We start from the raw sequence: 26,041 nt of genomic DNA, 5'->3' as shown, positions 1-26,041 counted from the left end.
AGGGGCCAGCACGGCACAGCACCCTTCAGGGAAAGGGGAGGGATGCGAGATAGAGGGGGAGGAGTGGATCAACAATAGAAGTTGTTGGGTGGATACTCCTCTTCCCTCGATCTGTCCGTCCGACTGCAAACACAAACGCTTTACTGCTTGCTATATAAAAGCTAGCTGGACATCTCCTTCGGACATGCTGATAAATGTACCATGTAGCGCAACCTGAGCGCAGAAAGCGCGATATCCCTTTATGCCCAAAAGAATAACTGCAACAGCAACAAAAATGTTGCCGGTCTCGAAGGCTGTGGAACCGAATCACTCCAATTTTGCAGCAAAGTAACGCTGGCTGCAATTGCGTTGACACTCTCAGAGAAGGCACTGAATGGCGCAAGGAGGTTTTTTTTTTTGATGTCCTTAGACTGGCGTCGGCCTCATAAAAATTCACTTTGATTGATAGCAAGTAAGTAAGTAGTTTTCACTCTTTCTAGATGGCGCTATCTACAACGCTACTTCAAGAAATAAGTTACATTATACGTCCACAGGCGAACCCTCTCGCTTCTTTCGCATTTGCTTTCTTGCGCTTCTTTTGTATCGTTCCTCGTGTTTCCTACTTGTCTTCTTCTTTTTTTTTTTTTTTCTTCCGTCCCCCATGCTTCCCCAGTCCTACCGGCGACAGTGCGCGAGTCCCTCACATGCTGTAATCATTTCTATGGCGGCTCGTTCAATTTGGTGCTGGTGTAACTGGTAGTGGTCTCTTCGTCACTTCGCACTACAGTGTACTGTACTTCGCACGGTATGTGCCGTAGATTCCACCTCGCTCTCAACTGAGACGTTCGCTACGAAATTCGCGCGATCTCAGAAACGTGCTGTGACCAGCGGTCGGCGATAGCGCGCTTGTTTTCGTAACCGACAGCATGTTCACGAACGCTGACATTCACGGTGTCGAGCGCGCACAATGCTCTTCAAGCGGCTGTGACTGCGACTGTTTCACGCGACCCACGGCTCTCGACACATGCGGCGTGCAAGCCGCGTCGGTACAGTGCGGCTGGTGCTGCTACTGTGGCCATTCACCTGTGTCTCACTGCCGCATAATAGGTGCACGGTCCCTGGCAGGTAAGTTGTTGTAAAGAAGCGTAGCACTTTTTTTTTTTTTTTTGTGCTCCATTTATTATGCTGCTGGTACATAACAGGGGCTGTATTGTGAAACGATCCACTTCGGCGATAGTATCGCCTCAGCGACAATATCGCCGTCAGGCGCGCTGATTTGCTGGTTGAGCAAAATTGGATGACGTCGTGCTCAACCAGCCAATCAGCACGCGCCGGTGGCCAAGGCGATAGTATCGCCGAAGTGGATAGTTTCAGAATATGCCCCCAGCCAGCGAACAGCGGCGATACCACAACTTTGCGAACACTTCGGACACACGATATTTCTTGCCTGGTAGCTTAGAAACAACAGCAAAACAACATCAATTTTGATGTGCGCCTTGCCTGGGCTGTCGTTATCAATTAATTTTCATGCATATACGTTTCTTGGGAATCACCGCCTCTGAAATGCTTTGCTTGCATTTATAGGCATTGGCAGTTAGCTGTAAAATTTGCCATTTTGTCATCTTTGACTGTTGGCTCACGATCCCACCATGTAAATCGCGATTAACAAAAATCGAGCCTTACGGTTTACCATCTTCATAAACCCATCAATCACTTACGCAGCACCTGGTTTGCCCTCTGTGGGCCTTTCCACGTCACAGTGAGATTCCATAAACCACTCCTATGGTGAATTGCTCATACCGTTTCCCATGCTTCTTGCCGTATCCTTTGGTGCACGTTCGGAATATGCGAGCGCATCCATGCAAGTTTGCGTGGCTTAGAAAGAACCATGGCGACATGAGATTGGTTTGAAATGTTTTTTTTTAAGGTTCAACAACTTGGGAACGTTCATGGTTATTGTGTGTTTTTCTCATACCCTTCAGCAGAACAGGCCGCATGCTCACTCTTCTGTTTTCCCGGGCTCGCTTTTGATTTTTCCTGCATGATGCGTCATCACATAATGGTAGTTATACTGTACTTGAACTGCGCTAATATGAAAAAAAAAATGACAAAGCTTGCAATAATCCTGTCAGCAATGGGTGTGTCTGCTAGTACTATACAATACACTAAGAGAGGTCTGGCTTCACATGGCTCATGTAGCACAAGTGGGAAAAGTAACGGCATTCAAGAGAGTACGAAGTCTTTTGACATCAGTTGCAGGGGCTCGTGTGCTGTTGCAAAATTCAGTCAGGAAGCTAACTTGCATTGCATGAGTGTGCAGCCTGTTTGGTGCTGGTGTTCTAGCACCCAAGTTTAGGAATGAATCCAGCAAGAACAATCGGAAGCCACGTGTGAAGTGCGTCACGGGGGTGGGGGCTATAATACTAGGGCTTTATGTGCCAAAGCAGTGATCCGATTATAGGGCACTCTGTAGCAGGGGACTCGAGAAGAATTTTAACCACCTGGAGTTCTTTTAAGTGCACCTAAATCTAAGTACGCAAGCATTTTTTTTATTTCGTCCCCCATCGAAATGTGGCCACGGCACCAGGGATCAATTCCCTGACCTTGAGCTTAGCAGGACAGTGCCATGGCCACTAGGCTATCCTGGAGCCTACAGTAGGGGCCTGCTAAGTGCTGCTGATGCATGGAAAGGCCTGCATAGGGTAAAACAGAAGGTCCATCAACAGTGACCACTGTTGATCACTTCCAAGTCTCCATCGTCCAATGCGCCTCTGTCTTGCAGTGAGGGCCGAAAAATAAGGGGAACTGAGGTTCTCGATTTTTACAGCGAGGGGTGTTAGGGGCTCTCTTCCTGGTCATTTCAATGTTTACCGGTGTTCGTCGCTGGGATCACAAAATCCTTTGAGAGAAAATTCCAAAGAAAAATTCTCATTGTGTCGCGAAGGATTGGGACTTATGACTAATAGGTTGGAAGTCCGGTATTCTACCTCTCAGCCACTCTGCCGATGCTACCACAGTCGGGAATACTGATCCTGGAAAAAGCGATTGCGCCAGCAGCTGCCATGATTCGCCAATGCCTGCTCAACTCCGGTGTACTGGATAGAGCTTGCGTCCGCGCCTTCGTGTTCTAGCACATCGCCTTCCCAGTTGCGGAAGTGGTTCTAAATTAACATTTGTTCTTCTGCGTGTAATGATATTGATTAAGCGTGTCTGCATGTCTTCATTAGTCTTCTTCTAGTGTGTGGCTTTGTCTCATGTTTGCTGGATGGCGCTGACGTCTAGTTTTAGCTAAATTAATACTGTTGCAGTAGAAACCGGTGCCTAAGTCCGGATAGGTAAGAGGAGCATGGAAAGCGGATAGGTAAGAGGAGCATGGAAAGCCAAGTCTTTCCACTTCACCCCCATGTGGCACAAACTCCGGAAACAAAATACTAAACAGGCTGCTTATAATTTGTGAAAGGAAACTGCTCACTTGCAACCGTGAACGTTCACTACATCAAACACTACAAGAACCAGTCTCGGGCTAAGTGCATATAAAATTTCGTGAGTCATCGTGTAGCTGCTTTGCGTTACTGCCAACTTTTTATTGTAATAAACATATCAAGCCAACAAACATCGAAGCCAGGGAAAGTTCAAGGGAAATTCACTGTTGTATTTTAATTGAAATGTATAAGTAATAGGGAAAATAGAAAGGGGGGGGGGAAGTGGGCGAAAACCTAACTTGCTGCAGGTAGGAGCCACATTCACATTTTCCACATTATCCTCCTAGGACAATCCCCTTGTACAATATATTCCACATTGCCTTCAAAATTTTTTTTAATATTGACTCGGAAGTGATTACTCGAAATATTTTTCTGGGCATGAAGTCCAGTGCATGCAAAACTGCACTTAAGTAGGATACTCAAATTCTTGTCAACCTCCAGAAGTTTGACACTTAATTGATTTAGACCTCGGTGTTGTCACAGATGGTGGAAAGCAACCTTGAAGTGCGTTTCCAATTCTTTGAGATTGTATGAGAATCCACGATGCAGCAGCAACATGGCAATGTACTATACGTGGTTACGTCTTCATCTCTCCATATAGGCAATGAAATTCAGTTTTTACCATAGCAAACATGAGGAGATGGTTACTTCTTCCACGTACATGGAGATGCAGCTTTTTGGCATCTAACCATGGTGCTTAAAACTTGAAAAATGTTATTCACGTTTGTAACATACCTGTAGACAATAAAAACCAGTTTGAAAAGCGATTGTGTCTCAGAGCTGTATTCGGGTCTCGGAAGGTTATGCATGCAATGCTCTACTGTTGAGCTACTGCGGAGCTACCTCTCCACTTGGGTATTTGTGTACTTTCTGTACGTGTACTAAAATCATTTTATGTGATCAAGAAGTAAACATGAGTGTTGACACGTGTGCTTCAGTAGATGTTGCTGTATGTACAGCACCCGTAATCTGTCTAGAGACTCTAAAGCAATGGAGCGCTGCACTACTAAACAAAGGAGATGTTTGAAGGCATATTTATAGTTTGAGAGATAGGGCTAGAGCTAAATAATCCAAAGAAAGCCACATGAATCTAGTACTGAACCCTCAATGTTCTCCTTTCTGTACAATTATTTTTTCTTTAATGCTTACTTTATAGCACAAGGCTACAGTGCTGAAGACATTCATAACGGAGGCTGCACAAGTTCACTGTGTTATTCAAACAACAATGTTGCGGATAGTTCTGTTTCAGAGCACTCCAATTTTGAATGACTCCATTCGTTGCTAAAGCAGGACACATTGCAGCAGAATGGTATAGATGCCTCAAGGGAACTAAACAGCATTCATGATTTACAGTGTACAAAGACGGAAACAAGGAAGAAGTAGGGACGATACAAGCGCTGTTTTTCAACCGAAGGTTTATTGAAAACGTGTGCCATTTATATAAACGTCACAATGGAACTAGATTAGAATGTCCAAAGTGGGCTGTCAAGAACAGATCAACTCACCCGTGAAATTGCCAAAGTTTTCCAGGTCGGAAAGAAGCATGCGGAGTAATGTGTGAGCGAGCCATATTTATCGCTTTTACTAAGCAAGAGTTGGCCTTTCCATACAACACAGAACTGCACCTCGCTCATGTGACCGCTGTTTTTATCACCCCACTTTTGACATTCTCTTGTTTTTTTGTTTTCTTTTTTTTTTTTTTGTGACCAGTCGATAGACAGTGGTCGTGCCGCCCACACTTTTTTCTTGTCTCTGTATTTTTACTCTGTAAATTGTGAATCTATTCCAACTCGCAGTACTTCATTCTCATTCATTAAGCCGAACAGCAGCTTGCATCTTAGAGTGAAGAGCTTGATGGCGTTATTACCAGCCCACCATGCAGCAGCAGGCAGAAACACTTGATCAACAATGATGGCTTTACGAGATAACTTTTAGAAGGCAGCTTTCTATGTGATGGGGAGCTTTACATTGCGAGTATGAACGTGAGTTCGGCACATACATGTATGCCAAGGTGCACAGCGGTCACATGCTTGCTATTACACTGGGCTTGGAATAATCTTAACACCCCTAACTAGCTTGGGTCCTATTCTGGATGAATCACTCTTCGAGATTTTAGATTCAATGAATGCTGAGTGTCCAAGCCAACAGGGAGATTGCTTGTTCTTTTGATGGGGCATTGCGTGAGACATTGCCTTGCGCCGCATGAAATCGCCCCCAGAAGTGACCAATTGAGAATACGGCTACTGGCTAGCACACTGGGCATGGGACACCCTTCTCTTTGTCTCAGACCTGTGACCACCTCGGCCCAAAGCACCGTTGTATAAGGAGACAGGCTTGCAGTGTATGTAACTAAATGCTTGGGAGCAAGGCAAGGCTCTCCCCCCGTACAAAAATCTCTGGTGGTTGCTGTGCAACTCACCCGTTGGATAGTTAAAGCTGTACACTGGACATGTTTGCAACGTTTTCTGAAAAAATTCTCTCACTGAAAATTTGTGGATGGCTGCTGGGGCCATAAAATAAATTGCTTGGTCACCATGCACACTGTAAATTTTAACTATTGCTGTGCATTTCAGCCGAACCAGAGGAAAACAACAGTATTCAGCTGCAGAGTAGTCCATTAATCTCGGGCGCCATCCGGACTTCATCTCCTGGCAATTTGTCAACCCATGGTAAGTTTCCGTGTCTGGTAATGTAAACTTGGAGGTGGCTTAACGCAAGGTTTATGCGTTGTGTATTTATGTGGCAACATGGCATGGGGGGGGCATCCGCTGACAGCAGTTAGACGCATTGAATGTGACCCACATGGGAAACAGCGTAAAGGGTGCAAAAGGTGCTTCATCTTTATTTTAGGAGTTGTAGGTTGCCTCCCTATTTACGTACTGTTATGTTTAAGTATAGGTGGGGACAAAAGTTAATCGAATGTGGGAGCTGGGGCTGAATTGCATCCCAGTGATCTCTGGCTGCCTTGGGGTAAAGCTAGACATAGGATAAAGCTAGACGCAGTACGAGTGCCAAGTGGTCTAATAACTGTACTGGCAGACATTCAGAGTCGCTTCTGACATTGCTGTGGTGATTTGCGGCTTTCCTCACTGTTTCGTTTTCTCTGCTCTTACGTTTTTTTCTTTCCACGGTCCCTTAAAAAATCTATCGCTGGGATTATACCGTACTAATTATGTAGCGTTTGTAGGCCGTAATCTCGGCAGTGGCACAATAGACGGGAATGGGCTAAACCTTTTAGGAAGTTATGTTCGTGCAGACAAATGTTTACTTGTGCTTCGTCTTGGCTGCCCATGGGCCATCTGCCATATAAGTCCCACTTTTGTGTGGTAGATGGTCAGTGGGAAGACCAAGCGCAGCATAAGCATTCGTCTGTGAGAACACTGCCAAGAATACATCCCTGCAAAACCTTACTAAAAAGTGTTATTATGCTAAGAAAACAGAGCGATCAACCTAATTGCGAGTTTGTTGAGGGCTGCCACACTGCTAAATCTGAGAGCACATATGTCAGCATTTCAGCCAGCTTTCTATAACATTGATTAAAGAAGAGCGCATGTTCTTCAGTAAAATTTTTACAAACACAAGTCCCCTTGTCCAAATGTTGGCTCCAGACCTGAGACATCGCTTGTTCGACAACTGTTGATCACTTGTCTTCGTGTTCCTGTGAACCTTTATCCTGACTGTGCACATGACTGTTTTTTGAATAACACCTAGGCATGAGGAGGTAACTTTGACATGCCTCTGGAAGGGCTTGTGCTCATTGCTGAGCTGTGTTTATGCCTCATTATTGTGGTGCTTTGTATATGTATTGTAACTGTAGTGTTTAGGACTATTCGGCACTTTTGCTAGTGCACAGTGATGTGGAAGAAAGACAGAGAGTCATTGAGGAGTATTTATAAAAATCAAAAAGAACCTAAAAATATATGTACAGAGAGTTAATAAGCTGCGTAACGGCAGTCAGTACGTCCACACAGCACACGAGGCTAAACGGGCTGAAATGGTCCCGTGTTGCAAGGCTCACGGTTCTGTCGTCACGGCACTGTGGGTTTACCCGTGCTCGAGCTGGCTGCTAACGACGACACGTTCGGGCACCGTCCAGCTCGGTTCTCAGGCTCGGCCCGTTCAGGAGTGCAGCAGCAGCCAGGGGACGCCTTCTCGAGCACGGCCTCGGGGTTCGGCTCGTACGCCGCTCGCAATCCACGTGCGGTAGTCTCACGTGAGGACCGTATCTAGCACAGCAACATCTGTGCCAGACGAACGCTGCTCAGCACAGCTCTGGTGTGGCAGCTCAGGGACCGGCGGCCCTCGGGTCAGCCAGCGTCTCGAGCACTGGCAGGAGGAGCCCTGGTTCCTCGGACGCCCTCATCCACGCTCGGCTCCGCGATCCTCCGCACCTTGCCATGGACGTCTCGCCTGGCAGGACCTCTCGCCTCGTTTACACCAGGAGCTCAGAACTGCCGCCCGCCTGGTTCGAACACTGCGAGATAGTGCCTCGTGCCGCCGTGCCTGTGCTGCTGTACTCGTGCACCCGTTCACTTCTTCGTTCTTCATGGAGCTTGGGTGCCCGCTCCGATCTTCTAGCGGCACTTACATACGACAGTAATCTTGACGCGTGTTCTTATTGGTCTTGTTTTGTACTATATCCTTTCTAGTGGAATGAATAAGTTTCCATGTGCATGCAAGAAAAACCTCGTTGATAGACAGTGCTCCTCTCATTAACAGACAGTTGTAGTTGGGCATTCGCAATCGTTCAGTGTACGCAGGGAGAACTTGTAGGTGGCAGTGTGCATGACTGTTACAGAGGAACATGTGCAGCATCTTGCACACACCCGCAGATTTTCAGGCTCTGCACAATGTTCTTGCATGTTCTCGCAAAAGCGCATTTTCCAAGACTGCTCCAAATGCAGGGAGGCATGTTAATTGGTTACAGCAGTTTCTGAAGCTCGTGTATGGTGGCACTGAGCAACCAGCGAGCGGCTCCCGCATGGGTCAGTGAGCAATCCACCTCTCAACTTTTTCGTCCGGCCAACTATTGCTGCTTTGTGGGCATGCGCTTTGCTACATATGCACACTCTTGCGTCTTGCGTACGTGGGTGGTTGTGAACGTGCAACTGGGACTTCCTCCAAATTTCCGTGCACTTTCCTCAAATTTTTTTTTAATGTGGCTAAAGGCCCGACCACATGGAGCTCATTGTTCGTGCCTCTCTACGCATTGCGTCTGTGAGGCCATATGCATCTGTCTTACGTGTCTCGCAAGGGAAGATGCATGGGAGGCATGGATATCTGCCCGTGCGAGTAATGAGCGTATGCACTGGAAGTGGCAAGCTGTGGGCAAACATCACAATGTCGGCATACAAACTACTGGCACGGGTGCTGAAGCAAGTGGGTTTTGGTTTTGAGGATGTGTATATACAAACATTGTGTTTGTCAATCTGAAAACAAAAAAAAGTTGTGCCTCTAAAAAATGAAGATGCCATTGCGTGGCGACGGCTACAAACCAATTCATTCCCCTGTGTCTTTTACCTTCACCTCTTCCGCCCCACACAATATCCCTCATACTGTCCCTACTGTGGAGCAAAGCCTACAGTATATCACTGCACCCGGGAATGCTCACTTCCTTCTGGCCACTCCCATATTCCTTCACCTTCCACCTGAGCGACTGCGCTGACCAGCTTGGACCCACAAGAGCAGCGATGGCTGATCCAGTAGGCTCGCAGAGTGGCACGAGCCAATGAGGCCCGATCTACGGGCTCCACCCTACGAGGAAGTCGCCCATGTATGTTAATGAAGTTCATTAACAATAAATGTTTTTCTCTCTCCCTAATATTGATGAATTAAATAGATTGCATATACCATAATGAAGTTCAGAATAAACTTTCCTCAAACCCAAAAACATTAGTGGTTCTGCTGTGGGCAATATAGCAGCGCTATACTGCGCGCAATAAAGTGAGCACTTTGTGTGTGTGTCTAGTGTATCATGTTTCTGGTAGTCTTTCCCTTCGTCACATGTGTACAGAGTCAGAGCCATGCATCTCCTGCTCCGTGTGGTCGGTGCCTTTAAGGTTGTTCAGACATGCATTGAAATGTTAAAATTACTTGCATGCTTTTGATTGTCATTTAGATAAAGAAGGTCCTATTTCTTGCCATCAGCTATTGTGAAGCTACTTACTTTCCAGCTCTTTTGAATGAGTTCTGTAGATATACAGGATGTTTGATTTGTAGCCCTTGAGGGCTGCGAATATTTAATGAAGTAAAAAACTGCAAATAAACTCTGATTAACATTTTTATTGTGGCTCAACAGGGAAGTTGTGCAATGACAAAATTATTCTCTCATAAAATGTTTTGACGAGCCAGTAGCGCCTGTGTGCTTCGATTATGTGCATATCGTGTGCCATAATTCTCTTCTAATGAATATGGTGTTCATTACAGGCAGTGAGAACAGAATAGGCCAAGAGCACGCAGATGTGGTCAGAGCAGCTCAGTGTCACATGAAATTGGAGCTAGGTACTGCACCAGAAGCAAATTCAGAACCGGAACCAAATACAGAACTAGAGCTGATGCCTGAGCCTAAGCCACAGCCAGAGTCAAGCTCAAAAGTATCAAAAAAGAGGAGGCATGATTCGGAGGTAATTTTACTTTTCTTACATTTGTGATGTCATGTTGCTTACATGATAGGCTCCTGAATATCGCAATCATGCTTCAATGCACTGTTTACAAATCTTGAAGGGATGAGAAACAGACCTCAGTCCGAGGGCAGTGCCAAATGGTGTGAACATATTTTGAGGCATGTGATGTTGTTCTGCAGGATGACCTGACATGTTCCTGTGGACTGGAGCAAAAGGTGAAGCAGCTAGAACAAGAAAATAATCAACTTGCAAGGCAGTTGGAGGATGCACGGAACATTTCTGGTAGGCTATTTTTGTCTGTAGACTATATTGTGATCTTAGTGCATAGGAATGTTTTGTGGGAAAACGCTTCGGTCCTGCAGTCCACGGCCAAAGCTCCAGTCCCGGCCGGCCGCGCCCAGGAACGCCCAGCCGCAGCTAGCGCGTTGCTCGCGCCACTGCTCGCGCATCCGTCAACTTCCTCCTCCAGTGGACAGCTGGCTCCTATCCACTATTCACGTCAGCGTTCCCACACTGCCCCTCCCTCTGCGAGGGCGTTGACAGCACTGCCTGGCAACACGGTGGTCGAACCCGGCGGCACGGACGACGAGAGATGCCGAGTCGCCATGGGCGAAATGAAAGGCACACACACACACACAACGAAAGACACACACACACCGCTGCTCTGCATTGCAAAATCACTCGCTCACTCCGCCACGTCGTCACAGCGAGCACATCGCAAGGCACAAAATGAGAAGTGATGAGTTGGCGGCGGGTGGTGTAGTTGGTCGTCGGCACAACGGGTGCAAGCATTTGCTAGCGCCATTCCTTCCTCAATGGACAGTGCTTTTCTTTGCAGCTGAGCTGCGAAGGCGTTAACAGCACTGGCCCACGGTGGCTGGCAGCGACGGCATGACACTCCTACCGGCGGGTGATAATGCACCGAACGAGGATCAGCGGAGCCGTCAAGGCCGAGTCACAGAGGTCTTCCAGGAACCCGCAGGCCCTAAACCTGACTGGCTTTCATGACGAACTCCTCGCGAAGATTGAGCAGACCCAGGTGGTGCAGCTTCGGAGTTGAGGTCTTGCAGGAACCGAAAGGCCCTAAACCGTGCCTTGGCGCACACCTGGTCTGGTTTTCTTCTCTGACCTCGTTCAGACGAGCGCATGCAGCAGGTCGCTGGAAGGAGCCGCACCGCCCGCTAAATGCCTTGCCACCAGAGACCGCACCGCAGCTGCAGCAGAGAACCATGCACCTAGGAACGAAGCTGCTCTTGAGGTGGTGTTGGTGCGGTCACGCGCATGATGTCACCTGCACTGGCGATGCCAGGGGTGGGACTCCTGCGCCAATTGTGCATTTTTCGATACAGACGTAAATTACTGTGCCAAACACAGAAAATTGACCGAAATTGCGCCACACTGTGCCAGAATGGCTTCGGCAATGGCCGCTAACAGCGAGTGGATTCGTTCCCCGATAAATTGTGCAGCCATTCACATTACGCACACTGCTCGACGCCACCTCCCGCAGAGTTTCTTGTAATTTTTGCACGTATAACACGAATTACTGGACTATTCAGCACTTCCGGCAAGTGGCAGGCGCGCGCACGGCCACTGCCAGCTGTTGTCGCTGCTGTCGGAACGGCTAGGGCGGCTGTGTTTAGAGTACTAGAATATGGTTTAGTAGGCTGAGAGCGCTGTGAGCAAACTAGATATTTTGGAGGCATGTGCGCTGCATCGGGTGAAGCACGCTGTCATCTGTGTCCCCAAGGCCGGTATAACACAAAACTATTCCAATCTGTTGTTATGCCCATATGGGCGAGGCGTGAGCCATTTTGTCCTATCACGAAGGGCTAATGGCGGATTTGGAATAAAACGTCACAGTATCGCCTGAAAGGCGGAGCATCGATTGCGATAGCAAATTAGTAGACAGCTATGACAGCAAGAATAGTAGTTATATCGGCCGTATAATCTAGTAAACATGTGTTCTCTCACTAAATTAACAAGCATGGTATCACGCGTGCACAAGCAAACATGAAAACATTGGACTCTATTACCGCAGAAACTCGCTGTGAAAACGCTGGAGTGAGCAAGCGCGGCAGCAGCAACGAGCGAATTAACCTTTGTGCTGCCTCGCTTTAACGCGAACTAAGCGGCGAAAAACAGCGCACACAAAGCTAACAGCACTTGCACTATGTCCCTATCGCAGATTGCTTTCAAGATAGGGCCCGCACGGCCGCGCCATACGCAGCAGCCGCCGGAGTAGAACGACCCCTCCCCCCAGTGCCTTGCGCGCGATGGAAGACGGCGCGCTTCGTCCCCGTTTCCTCTCTCTCGCGCGCGTGAGATTTAGCCGCCATCGTCGGCTCACCCTCGTCGGCTCACCCTCGTCGGCTCATCCTCACACTTTCACTCACAGTCTCACAGCGATGGTGTTATCGCCCCTGGACTTTGTATTGAACATCACGGTGACGGCGACACAGAAATACGCCTGGAGTGTCCATATCATTACTATCGCAACAAAAACAGATTGGAATAGTTTTACATTATACCAGCCCTAGGGTTGATAGCGGCTCTCTTCGTCTGCGGTGACATATGGTGACACAGATATTATGTTACAGCGTCGATTGGACCGCATAATTTGAGAATATATTCTGCTATTGTCATGAGCGTAGGTGCGGAAATATATAGTTTGATCGTAGTGAAACCGATATTTTCCGGCTTTACAGGAAAGCATGCGCCAAGCCCCCGCTCGACATCGATCACACGTGCAAACCATGCAGCTTTGCAACTTTCATTGCAACTATAGCTTTAAATGAAACACTGCACTCAAAATGCATGTAGCGTAGCGTATGGTGCTTTTTCTTTTCTGGAGTACGCTCAGGAGCCAAGTTTTGGTCGTCACAAGGAAGTGCAGGCGAGCAATGTATTAGCTTGATGATGCTGTTCGTAATTTCAATTTTATCTGCTCACAACTAATGACTCATGAACGCTTCAGCTGGCGAAAGGAAAAAAAAATGCCAACGGCAGGGCATATCTGCCAGTTGTCATGCTGTAAACCGCGGCCGCTGCACTTGAAGCTGAATTTTTTGCACACCCAAACATTTCCTCGGCCGTCTTTGAGCAGGTTCTTCACTTGTCTACAAATACTCATTCTTCACCTGTAGAACACGCAACATTTTCATTTGCATCATATTTGCTTGGAGCGTGTGTAAGTTTGGCCAATGCCTCCGAGGAGGCATTGGTTTGGCTCGCTGTCTCTTCTGGATTATTTGAATGGCTGACGTGCCGTTGGAGCCTCGCTTGTTCTTTTTCTAGGAATTTTCTTCAATATGTAAGGCGCAGCGTCGGGTACCACCAAAGGAACAGTGTCACTCATTAGCTGCACATATGGCTTAGGAGTGAGGATCAACGGCGAATATCTCAGCAACCTTCGATTTGCAGATGACATTGTTCTATTCACCAACAATGGAGACGAATTACAACAAATGATTGAGGACCTTAATTGAGAAAGTGTAAGAATTGGGTTGAAGATGAATATGCAGAAGACAAAGATAATGTTCAATAGCCTGGCAAGGGAACAAGAATTCAGGATCGCCAGTCAGCCTGTAGAGTCTGTAAAGGAGTACGTTTATCTAGGTCAATTACTCACAGGAGACCCTGATCACGAGAAAGAAATTTACAGAAGAATAAAATTGGGTTGGAGTGCATACGGCAGGCATTACCAAATCCTGACTGGGAGCTTACCACTGTCGTTGAAAAGAAAAGTGTACAGTCATTGCATTCTACCGGTGCTAACATATGGGGCAGAAACTTGGAGGTTAACAAAGAAGCTCGAGAACAAGGACCGCACAAAGAGCGATGGAACGAAAAATCTTAGGACTAACATTTAAAGACAGGAAGAGAGCGGTGTGAATCAGAGAACAAACGGGGATAGCCGATATTCTAGTTGACATTAAGCGGAAGAAATGAAGCTGGGCAGGCCATGTGATGCGTAGGATGGATAACCGGTGGACCATTAGGGTTACAGAATGGATACCAAGAGAAGGGAAGCGCAGTCGAGGTCGGCAGAAAACCAGATGGGATGATGAAGTTAGGAAATTTGCAGGCGCAAGTTGGAATACGCTAGCGCAAGACAGGGGTAATTGGAGATCGCAGGGAGAGGCCTTCGTCCTGCAGTGGACATAAAATATAGGCTGATGATGACGATGATGATGCCATCGGAATCTTCAGCGCAAAATCTTCCTGCCGGTCATACGCTCTATGACATGCTCCTTGAAGTGGTGCTGGCACATGACTAATGGGGTTGAAATATTTTTTCAGCACGGCGAAGGGCAAGCTCACGTCTCTTGGAAAGTTCTGGGTCTCAGCGCATTGAAACCAATGATTCTTTCGCGTGTGGCTTGCATGTTTGTAGCCGAACTTACAATTTGGCGCAAAGCAAGTGGTGCCCCTCCGGCTTGTTTTCTTCTGGGCAGGAACACTTTCACTCTGTCCCGGAGTCTCACTAGCTTGGTATTCACGAATATCACCCACATTCTTCATTTCACTTCTTAAACGTCTAAGGAAATTACAGGAACTCGGAGAACTATCGTGATTGTAAGTGCAGCGCTCCGTGCCGTGAGCGTGTTAATAGACGATATAAATGACCGCTTTTGAAAATTGCACATTGAAACAAGAAACGTTGCACTGTTAAGCACTCTCTTAACATAATTTAACCATTTTCTTTCAGGTTTTACTGTGAAAACCTATTATTTTAAATATAACAGGCACAATAACACTCTCAGTAGCAGACGACGCATGCTTCGCGGCAAACCTCTGACAGTTGCGCCACTCCTGTTGTCATGATGCGGAGAAGCAGTGAACTACGCCGGTCGGCACACCTACTAGTCTAGGCACCGGAGCTTCAACACTTTTGCAGCTAAACTCACTGCGCCTCTCTGGGAACCTTCTAACCCTCCATGTGTGGGCTGTGTATGTACTTTGATACCATGACAGTACAACGATGACAATGGCAACGCCAACAATGTGCCTCGAGCGCAGTTGCTGCCAGTTTTAGGGAAATTTCCCAGATCTAGGGATTTTAGGCATTGCTTAAATAAACAGGAAAATTTGTCGAAATATAGTGAAAGTTTGCGCTGAGACATTGAAACAGTGAAAAGTCTGACATGACGGCGTGTTTTGATTTCAGTCACTGCTAATTGCCTTTGAATTAGCATGCAAAGTATTCTTTCAATCGTACTGCAGTGCAGCGAGCACATCTTGCCAAGTAAATGACAGGGTGAAGATGCCCTGGGGTAAACCCTTTGAGGGTTGAATTGTTTTTGCAAGAACTGTGCCCCCGTGGTCAACTTTTTTTGTTGTTGCAGTTTCCAGTAGTAGGAAATCATTGATAACTCATGAATACCGCAAACATTTATTAGAAGCAATGTTCTGCCTCAAATGCTTTACTTGAACCAACAGTATCCACACAAATACGCTGTACTGTGAGAGAAAATGTCTAGCAAAATTTATAGCTATCAATTTTCTGTCCCAAAGACACGTTTCACCAAAAGAAGAAACGCTTGAGCACTATCGCCGTGAGAAAAGGCCTTGCCCGTGGCCGTCCTGAAATAACGACTGCGCACAACCACGCCAGCAGATTTCGTGTCATCAAGTGGCACACTGTTGGGCATTGTTGCATTGTGTAAGGAGTTCTGGTGCCCAACTTTCTTACAATTGAAATAAGGTTCCGTACAATCTTGGCACTTTGCTATACGTGTAAAACAATTTTGGACAGCAATGAAGTATAAACGTGCTGACGTCTTTTGTGATTTGTTAAAGGGTCCCTGAAACAGTTTCTGTGATACACCTAGATACAGAGGGTATCTCTCAAGGAATGCTTTCTCACTAGAATTTCGTATCAGCGTGCTATAATAACACAGGTACGAGTGGTTGAATATTGCCCTCCCCTCAAGCCATGGCATTCCCCCTCAACTTTTACACTGTGCGGCCATTGCTATGTCTCTCCTCTTTCAAGCGGTGATGCAAGTGCTGCCTATCTCGAGTTGATTTGTACCAAGTGGGTTCGTGCATCTCTTTCCTGTGCAATTTTTATCGTTAAGCCTGGACTACATGGAGTGAAACTTAAACTGTGTGCTACAGATGCAGACGTTGCTGCACAGCGCACAATGTTCGCTTGCTGTTTATTTTATTATGATACATGAAGCGGTAAGTGATGATGCTGCTATGGGCATTCGCCGCATTGCTGCAAGCATGTATGCAATCTACAAACTACAGTGTAGCTGTTTCCGTTACTAGCTTGGTTTGATAATAACCTGATACAGTGTAGACCGCTTATAACGTAAGTCGCCGGAGTCGCGAATATCTGCGCTATAAGCGGTACCGCACTATAACCAAAACAACCATTTTCAAGCCCTGCACGTATGCAGAACATGTAGACCAAGCATGTAGACACGCTTTGTACTATCGCGCGCACATCGCGATTACATTTTCGCCATTGAGCTGGCGAAAACATAATCGCGATGTAGCCGGTGCTCTTCAAGCTCGACAGATTTGCACCGAGTCAAAGCGAAACAACTGTTTGCCGCAACCGCTGCGGAAAAAACCGTGACCGCTATCGAGGCGATTATGAACGGCGACAAATTCGCGGTGCTGAAGGCACACGCCCGACGCACGCACCGAGTCTGAACGATTTAACATCCATTCGCTGCAACAACTGCAGTCGAAACCGCGGTTGCTATCTATGCGGTCATCGATGGCGACTACGCAGTTTTTTAGGCATGCGGCTGACGTGCGTACCGTGTAAACACGAAACTACTGTTCGCCGCAACTGCTGCGGAGAAAACCGCGGCCACTATTGATGCGATCGTGGATGACGACTACGCAGTTACAAAAGTCCGCGGCGGTTAACGCAAGAATACAGGCTTTAAAGATACAAATAGGCTCGAAGCATCCCGGCGTTGCTGTCATTCACGTACGATTTCAACTGATGGCTGTGGCGATGCGGACTCCGCCGCTTCGTTTCGGTTGGACGCTAGCGCCGTTCTTGCTCTTTTGTGTCGCACATTTCCGGCGCTCCTCGCTCACCGAGCTCCAAAAGTAGTCCGAATTAACCCATGTGCGGCCAAATAAGTCCGAATTAACCGATTTTCCGAATTAACGAGGTTTCACTGTAGCTCCAAACTAAATTTGCGGGGCACTGCTTAAATTGACAGCGTTGCTCGCGCTTCACGACACGCATCGCGACGGGTGCACAGAAACTGAAGCCGCGTTCAGTGCAAAACGCACCGCTGATAAGCAGCCGACCAAAAGGTTTCTCCGTCACCTAGATAACCTACGCACACATTTGTTTCCGGTCGTTTGCTCCGCGTCTGATGCTCCTCCTCCGCATCGCCCCCGTTGATCTCCTCTCCCATCGGTGGGCGCACCTTGTTGAGTAGCGTGCTTGCTGCCGCCCTTGTCGGCGAGATTTTCCCGCAGAAGCCGCATTATAACCTATATTTCGTCTCATGCGGCTGCACTGTAAGCGGTATGCGTATACATGGAGTTCTATGGGAAAATTAACGGCAGTCTGAAAAGACCGTACTATATCCGGTCCTGCACTATAAGCGGTTACATTATAAGTGGTCTATACTGTACATAGCATGAAAATATCGAACACGTATGTTCACGATTGTTTCTATACTATGCTTGTAAGATTTCTTTGTAGCCATCAGCGGAAAAAGAAAGCGCTGCTGCTAACTTGTGAATATGGTAAAATGTGCTATCTATGACGTTTTTGCTATTCCGGGATCTAAAAAAAGAGGGGGGGGGGTTATGCAGAAAAAGAATTCTCACTTCATGATCAGAGGACCTACCCTAACGACCCAGTATGTTTGTGCAAAATCGTTTCAGGGTCCATTGAAGCAAGAGGCATTCTTGTTAGCATAACAACTTGCACTGCGACATAATTTCAGTTCAGTGATTTCATTATTTGAATAAATTTAAACTGAAATTCGTAGTCAATTTTCATAATTTCTTTTGCAGTAATCATATTGACAAACTGATTAGGAACCACATTTTGGAAACATAAAATAGGTAAATTTTCGGGAAACTTTTCATCCAAGCTTGGGGAAAAACAAGCTTTGGAGATTGGCAGCACTGCTTGAACATCCTATAATTGCTATCGCAATAAAAATTCAGTCCCTTGGTTCTTCTTATTCTTGCTCACCTGACACCAGAGTGACTGTACAAGGGGTGTTTATAAAGTTTGCGTTATCTGTACCATAAATTTGGACCAGGCATACACGATAGACATCAAAATGAGCACGTCTCTTAGTTTCAGCAAAGTATAAAAAGCAAGCAGATAATCGATGTTATGCGAAGCAGTGTTCTCCGGGGAGCCTACCAAGTTAAAGAAACGACCATGAGAGCACCAAGACGTATGCGGCTGTTTCATGACCTACATGACATTCAGGTCATGAGTCCCTTTTTTTTTAGCCGAGTCTGTCATTTTTGCCGAGTCAAGGTCATGACTATGGCTTCTACCACCATCCTTTAGTGTTTCCCTCACTTAGTACCCACGCGCGAACCCATTTCAGTGGTTTTTCAGTGTTAACCTTTTTCGCTGTGGCATTGTCACTTTTGCTGAGTCATGCTCATGACTATGACTTCTACCATCATCCTTTAGTGTTTCATTCTCTTAGTTCCCACGTCCCAACCCATTTCAGTGGTTCTCGAGTTTAAGTTTTTTTCGCTCAGTCATTGTCATTTTAGGCGGCTGTTTCATCAACTACATGACACGCATGTCGTGAAACTTATGTCATGACCTATCATTTATGTTCGTCACACAAGCTTGTCGTACTATGCCAATTTTGGTAAATATCAAGTTAACGAAACGACCATGAGAGCACCAAGACGTAGGCAGCTGTTTGATGACCTACATGACACATGTCATGATATTCATGTCATAACTTATCATTTATGGTCGTCACACACTCTTGTCATACTATGCCAATTTTGGTAAATATCAAGTTAACGATACGACCATGAGAACACCAAGACGTAGGCAGCTAGATAGATACTGTCAAAGTGGCAAATGTTCGCCAGGAAATACTTCGCATTTAAAATTGTTTTCTGTATACTAGTGCCAGTGGAACACCGCTTAGGCATCAAAACAGAAATGGCAGTGTCCATGGGGAAAGTTGGCTGAATGAAGCATGAGCAGTGATTCACTTTCTGCATTCATACTTGCTGCGAAATTCATGCGAAAATTCCTCCAGCTCGGCATGAATCTGTCATTGTGTCCCTTCATCATTGGAAATCATTAAGTTGGTGCCCTCACAAAGCAGAGGCACAGCCCCACACACTTGGTCTCTGGTCAGGAGTTCTCCACTTATGACAGAAGAGTTTCAAAAGTGCGGTTGGATTGTGCAAATCCAGCTGAGCTGTTTCATTTTGTGAATGTTAAAAAACCTATGCTTCATTGTCAATACGAAAAGTTGTGTGAGCTTTTTCTATGTGTGAAGGGATGACATGCACATGTAGTGTTCGTTGGCTTGGGTTGCAAGTGTTTGTTATTCACAAAGCTTCGGAACGAGAGCACACTGTTTTACGTATTTCAAGAGACATTGAAGTGCTCGCATGAATGAAATGATTACGGTATGGCTCGTATTATCGTGTTTTTAAAGATCATTTCTGTGCACACTAGGTGGTTCCTGTTGTTGCAATGAGTTTTTTTTTTTTTTTTACAGAGTCCCTTCAACTGGTAAGGGAGCTCAAAGGACTGATCCGGACGGTGCAGGGTAGCAACAGAAATATTGAGTCGTCAAAGGTAGCATTTTGTTTACTCACATTGCACTGCTATACATCAAGACATTGTGGAAACAGTGCCAACGGCAATGAAACGCATGCAAGGCCCGGCTTGCAACTGTCAGTGGTCAACTGTAAGAAACCGCAGAAGCATAAAAGTGCCAAACGTCATCACAAAAATTAAGATGAAGTCTTCTGCTAAAAAGCTTTGATGATTAATCATCTTAGTACTGTTTTCATATTTTGCCATAACTGTAGTGTTACTAAAGCTGCACCGAAGCCTTGTGTCCAAAAGTGACTGCCAAGGAATTATTTCTGCTTCATATTCTTTCGACATACAGTTGGGAACTAAGGTTCTAGGACTGCACCCACAGAGAAAATGCTAAATTTCGTCAAATTCAGCAGTGCGCAACAAGAAAGTGAATGACGCAAAACAATAGACGTTGTCAGAGGCGCATGGAATGTGCGGTGCTCTGTTCTTTGCACTGCAGCTGGACTTGAGTTACAAAAACAGCCATTGCAAAATCATACCAGAGCTTTCTTGGCTCTTGTGCGCCTTGCCAGCTACACAGGTTATAAAATAGCAGAATTCCGTGACCATGTGATTGCCAAAGCATGCAAAAGGAACTGCAGGAGCTTCACACTTTGTATCTGAAGTAGTGCTTCATGCCTACATAATTCTTTAGAACCGCAGGCAGTTGCAAGTATGTGCTGAAATTTAAACAATATTGCATGGAACGAGGTAGAATTAAAGCATTCGTAATGTATCAGAACAGTGTGCTGGAAGCAGTGTTGCCATTTAGCGATTTTGTTACTAGATTTAGTGACTTTCTTGTCTGTTTTATGAGAAACTTTTCTATTTAGCGGCCAGCGACGTTTTTTAGCGACATGGCAGAACAATTGGCAACATTTTAGCGATTTCAGAGTTGGGAAAAGTGCTTTGAAAATTGCCCGTCGGAATTCACTTTATTAAAAGCTGCATGTAAGTGGCTGAAATTGTCTGTACGGTCAGCTCTGTGACTATGAAGTGGTGATTGCCTTCACATGGGGAACATTATACAGTCGAGCCCACTTCAACAATATTCAAGTGCCACGAAAATTCCATTGTTATAACCGATAATTGTTATAACCGGGTTGCATGAAAAATCAAAATAAAGGGATGGCAGAGCAGTTGTGAGAAAACTATAATGGCGGGAAGGCCAGTACCCCTCCCCACCACCTTCCTCCATCCGGCTGCCCATTGTGTTGACTCGTTTAACTGTTTAACTCAGCTTCCTGCGCGCTCTTATCCAAGCCGCAGCTGTCGTCGTTTAAGAATAGCACTGCCATAACAAATACATAGTGGAGTCACAGGTGGCAAGTGACATGCGAGCTCCACCGAGGCATCGCTTTGGTGGCCTCAAAAGGGGCCTTTTAAAAAATGCGAGAAGTTTGCCGCGGCAGCCTCTCAGCTTGAGAAATCCAGAATAAACGCTGGGGCGAGAGCGCCACAAGCATCTTGCCACGTACTTCTTACTGGCTTGCACGAGAAAACCCCATGTCCGCCAGCTTTGCTTGCTTTACAAGAAACTTGTCGTCATCCTTCTACAAGGTGGCCGGGTGCTTCACTTAGTGCAGGGAGGTAGGTTAAATTAGTGCTCCAAAGAAGGTAGATTAAATTATTTAAAAAAAATGACAACCAAGCATTTAGTTAAAGAAGATGTGAGCGAATCTTTATTCTCACCTTGAAAAAAAAATCGGCGATCTTCTGGCCAATTAAACAAATTGCAGTATTAACCATTTTAAAACAAATATTCGAAATCCTGCGATTTTTAGTGTTATGTTGGCAGCCTGTAACTTTACGTCTCGATCCATTCCATAGACATGTCGATCAAAGTCAGAACTTGTTTTCGTTTGGAATCGACGCTGTTTTCGCTGTGCTTTTAACTGGTTACGATGCTGCAATACCCTAAGGCTTATTGCGGTTCGACTCCGTTCATTTGCGACGTTATGGCAACGCAGTGCATTCGGTATGATGGCCACTTCGAGAGACGAGCAATTTTGATGGCCGGAGGAGCTGGGAAAGTCCACCGTGGCTCGGTGTCTCGACGTCAACGAGTCAATGATTTGTGGATGGTGGGACCAGTGGCAGGCTCTCTTTAAATGTGAGGCCAGTCGGCAAGGCTCTGTGGAACTTGAAGGGGCCTGGTACTGACCCTGAATCTTTTAAGAAGTACTTAAATCTCAAACATGCTCTGTGGAACTTGAAGTGGCCTGGTACTGACCCTGAATCTTTTAAGAAGTACTTAAATCTCAAACATGCTCGACAGTACGGAAGATGACTTCAGTCTCGTGCGCTCACTTTTGGAGATAGTTTCACTTTCACGAGACTTGGCTCATCCCGGCACCGAACCCCTCAATTATACGGCCGACAGCTCTCTTGGCGCTGATAGTGAGCTTAGGACAGCGTCAGAAACACTTGTTGGGGACGCTTTCAGTGTCGAGTCACGCTGAAGTGAAACTACCGCCAAACCTGGAGTCGGCCGGGAACGACGTTTAGGTACGCAATAAACGGTGTATGAATTAACTGCCAATGCCAGTTTAGCAGTTACTTACCGGCCAGAAAAGAACTACGTCACGATGCTTTCAAACACACGCACTCAGACAGGCTTTATTTGCGGGTAGGTAGCAAAAAAATCAGTGATCTTCACTTGCCACGACGAGGGCATCTTCGAACTCGATAAAGCCGCGAGCCAGTTTGTCCATGAGGCCCTGCTTACTAACTAAATTAACAAGCATGGTGTAACACGCGCACAGGTAAACATAAACACGTCTCGCTCGATGACTGCAGAAACTCGCGGAGGCGTGGCAGCAGCAGTGAGCGTGCCTTCTCTCGCTTTAACCCGAACTAGACGTCGAAAGCACAGCGCATACGAAGCTACTGGCGCTAGTTGCACTTTGTGTGCAGATCGCTTTGAAGATGAGGCCCCTGCGGGCGCGCACTTTTTCTATGTCGCAGATTGCTTTCAAGATACGGCCATGATACAGCGTTTACGCGGCTGCCGCCGAAGTAAACCCCTCCCTTTCTCGCCTCCCCCGTCGTGCATCGCTCCCGACAGAAGCAGCGCACTCCCGCCCCGCCTTTCTTCCTCGTGCGCACGAGATTGAGTCGGCTGACCCTTGCAAGCTTTGGTTCACACATACAGCGTACGGGGTGCAGCGACGATGTTGCCGTGTTTGGGCATTATATGGAACCTCAAAGCGACGTCCACGGTGACGGCAGAAATGCGCTTCGCAATAAAATGTGCTTCTGCGTGGTTACTACTTGAATTGGATTCGATATTGACAGTGAATTCGCACCCTCTACCGGCGGTTTTTTCGCTTTACCGGGAGCTAAACTCGAAGGCTATGCTTTTGTGCGCGGCAAATCGGCAACAGCTGTATGAGCAGGAAATACATCATGGTGGCCATGTTTTAAGTTCACTGTCACTGGTGACTGTCGTCCGGGTGTCGCACCTCGAGAATCGAACTTCTGCGCACATGAGATTTTGCAGACTTTGTGCCTGTGCATGTAGAACAAGAAAGAAAAATAGTACGCACTAACCGTTTGGTGGGCAATGAGCGACTACGGCTTAAGTGGTCAGCCAGTACATGGGGTTCAATGGGGGCTGGGTGGGGGAATTTTCGTGACTACGTTTAAACCGAAATTACACAATAAGCAGGTACGTATTAACGAGGTTTCACTGTATATATGATAGTGATCGCCTGAGAATACCGTCCAAAGAAAGCTCCGTCTCTTCAGACGACGATGATGAGTGAAGAGAATTCGTTTCCGAATTGCAATTTCTTGAATAAAGATACCATTCCTTTTACCGATCATCTCGCATTACATTCGTGGTTTTATTTTTATTTCGCGGGCTGGAAAGTCGCCCCTCGTGTTGCAATCATGGTCGCGTTACATTCGGGTAAATACGGTATTGTACACCTGTTATCAGCTGGCTGCAGTGTGCTCACGTGCCAGCCTGCGTCTGCTTAGGTATTTTTTTTTCTCGGCTGGTACCAGCGAGGTGTCGTACGGGGCGTGGTCGGCGTAAAATTGTGTTGTATAATCGAGGTTTTTAATATATTATTTCTATGGGGGCTTTGTCAGGACCAAACCAGTGCGTTGTAAAATGCAGGTAGTCGCATGACCAGGGGACATATAATCGAGGTTGCACTGTAAAGGTTCGCTAGCTTTGCTTTTATAGCCAAAGGTTTTTAATTCGTAAAATAGCCTAAGAAAGCTCTGGGCAGAAGAACATGCGCCAACAGCTGTGTGTGTTCCGATGTCTTTGAATAGTTATGTGTGTTACATTTTTTTGCACATGATCATGGAATAACAGCTGTAGTTGGTGTTGCACCTGCACCAAAACACGATGGAATTGCACCATTCTTCAATATTACATCTACTACAGCGAACGCTTTCTAATTCAACCCTCATTAATTGGACAAATCAGCTGATTCAGACATATCTGCTTGGCTGCAGCAGGTTACGCATTATTCTGTGCCATCAAATAAATGCTCTTCAGTTGGCATGATAGCTCGATACGCTTTCCTCCTTGCCTCTCGTCCACTGGAATTTCAATTTCTCTATTCCAGGTGGACATTGGTAGCGGAGTCTTGGTCGACAAGTTGCAGCTGGACCAACTGGTCCGGGAGCCCAACTCAGCGTGTAGGTTTGCTCGCCGCCTGCTTCGCATGGTGTTTACCACTGAGGAGATGCGAGGGAAGAGTCTCTATGGGAAGACCTACGGTGTCAACAAGGACACGCAGCCCAAGGAAGCACTGGACCCTGTGCGGCTTAACGCAGTCATAGGTAATGAGGCACGCTTGCTCCTACGGCATCTTGATGCATGGGCAAACTTAAACGGACCACAACTGCCCAAAACATGTCATGAGATTTTGATGGAACTGACCAGAACTTGTAGTGATAGAATCAAACGTGCCGTTCATGGTTCATGTAGGAATTATAATTTGGAATTCGCACGGAAGTTAAAAAAAAGCAGTATGTCGCGGCATGCCACGGTGAAACTTTCATACTAGTATTGTAGTGCCACCACGTGACCGTGATTAGCTGTTATTGGGACCTTGATGACATCAGTGCATCATGCGCATGTCAAATTGTGCATGTTTGTTCTGTGTGTCAGATTACACTCCGAGGTCATGTCCTATCAATAAAGTCATGGCACGACATCATGCGTGCATCTCATATTATGTAATTCGCATGCCATGTCATGCATGTCATGAAAGCAAGTGCTGCACGTCAAATTGCACTCTGAATACATGTCATGTCATTGACATCATGCCATGAGGTACATGTCTCGTGCGTGGCTAGAAAGCCTGAAAGCCACTGTGCAAGCTTGGGGTGGCCTTACTGCACGACATTGGATCACAAGATGGCGGACCTTTGCACAGCTCTGGCTTCCTTCAGGAGCCGTATGTAATAACTCTAAGCCTCCCAGTTGCTCCCTCACATTGTGCATCTGCTTCGTGCGCATTTGTGCTTTGGACTACGTTCCGTTGTCGAAGCCTCACAAGACGAAATGCTTCCAAAGTTAAGAGTGCATGTGTGGCTACAGAAACAATGCATCTCTTGTAAAAGCGTTGCTTTATTTTTGAAAAATTGGCTTGGCTTAGATAAGAGAACCGGGCTTGACTTATATGTGACCAAAGTACTTCAATGAGAAACATAGAGAGCACATAGCTATCATTGTAGAAATAATCTAACAGTTCAGGAAGCATGAACCACGTGCACATTGGCTATATAAACAAAAATTTAATTTCTTATGGATAGGGCCGCACTTGTCTTATACTTCCCTACCATGCAGGCGTACAATTGTTATCATGCTTGCCTATCTATTTCCAGCATAGGATTCCATAAAGGCAATCATAACTACAGATTTAAAAATTCTGATAAAATGTATTTCCAAATTTCCCATGTTACCACTGCGAGGTTGGACACTCTGGCAAATAAGCTTTTCACTGCATTAAAGAAATTTGTTACCATGCCTCTTAAAGGTACACTAAAGGCAAATACTAAGTCAACGTGCACTGTTGAAATACCGTTCCAGAAACCTCGCAGTACTTGTTCCGTGCCAAGAAAAGACTTGGCTTACGAGAAAATTGCATCTGAAAGGTCCGCCTACCGCCAGCGCAATTCAAATCACCTGC

The 26,041-nt window shown here is 46.3% G+C and overlaps 1 protein-coding gene across 6 annotated transcripts in view; it reads left to right on the top strand.

Moving 5' to 3' along the window:
• Positions 1-572: 572 nt before the first annotated feature.
• LOC119464616 (uncharacterized) overlaps positions 573-26,041 on the top strand; it is a 62,620-nt gene continuing 37,151 nt past the window's right edge. For 3 of the 6 annotated variants that reach the window (XR_007463475.1, XR_005194481.2, XM_049656133.1), the window contains exons 1-6: positions 574-1,104; positions 6,035-6,130; positions 9,888-10,084; positions 10,264-10,366; positions 19,795-19,874; positions 24,470-24,686. Coding sequence is in view for 4 of the 6 variants with exons in the window: in XM_049656133.1 (XP_049512090.1) it covers positions 906-1,104; positions 6,035-6,130; positions 9,888-10,084; positions 10,264-10,366; positions 19,795-19,874; positions 24,470-24,686 (892 nt within the window). In the remaining 2 variants the exon portion in view is untranslated. Of the gene's footprint in view, positions 1,105-6,034; positions 6,131-9,887; positions 10,085-10,263; positions 10,367-19,794; positions 19,875-24,469; positions 24,687-26,041 lie in introns of all 6 variants that reach the window. The other 3 variants (XM_037725644.2, XM_049656134.1, XM_037725645.2) reach the window with 3 other exon arrangements.

This window comes from Dermacentor silvarum, chromosome 9 (assembly GCF_013339745.2).
Source record: "Dermacentor silvarum isolate Dsil-2018 chromosome 9, BIME_Dsil_1.4, whole genome shotgun sequence".
NCBI lineage: Eukaryota > Metazoa > Arthropoda > Arachnida > Ixodida > Ixodidae > Dermacentor > Dermacentor silvarum.
Note: the sequence above shows the minus strand (reverse complement) of the source record. Positions and strands in the feature narration are given on the sequence as shown.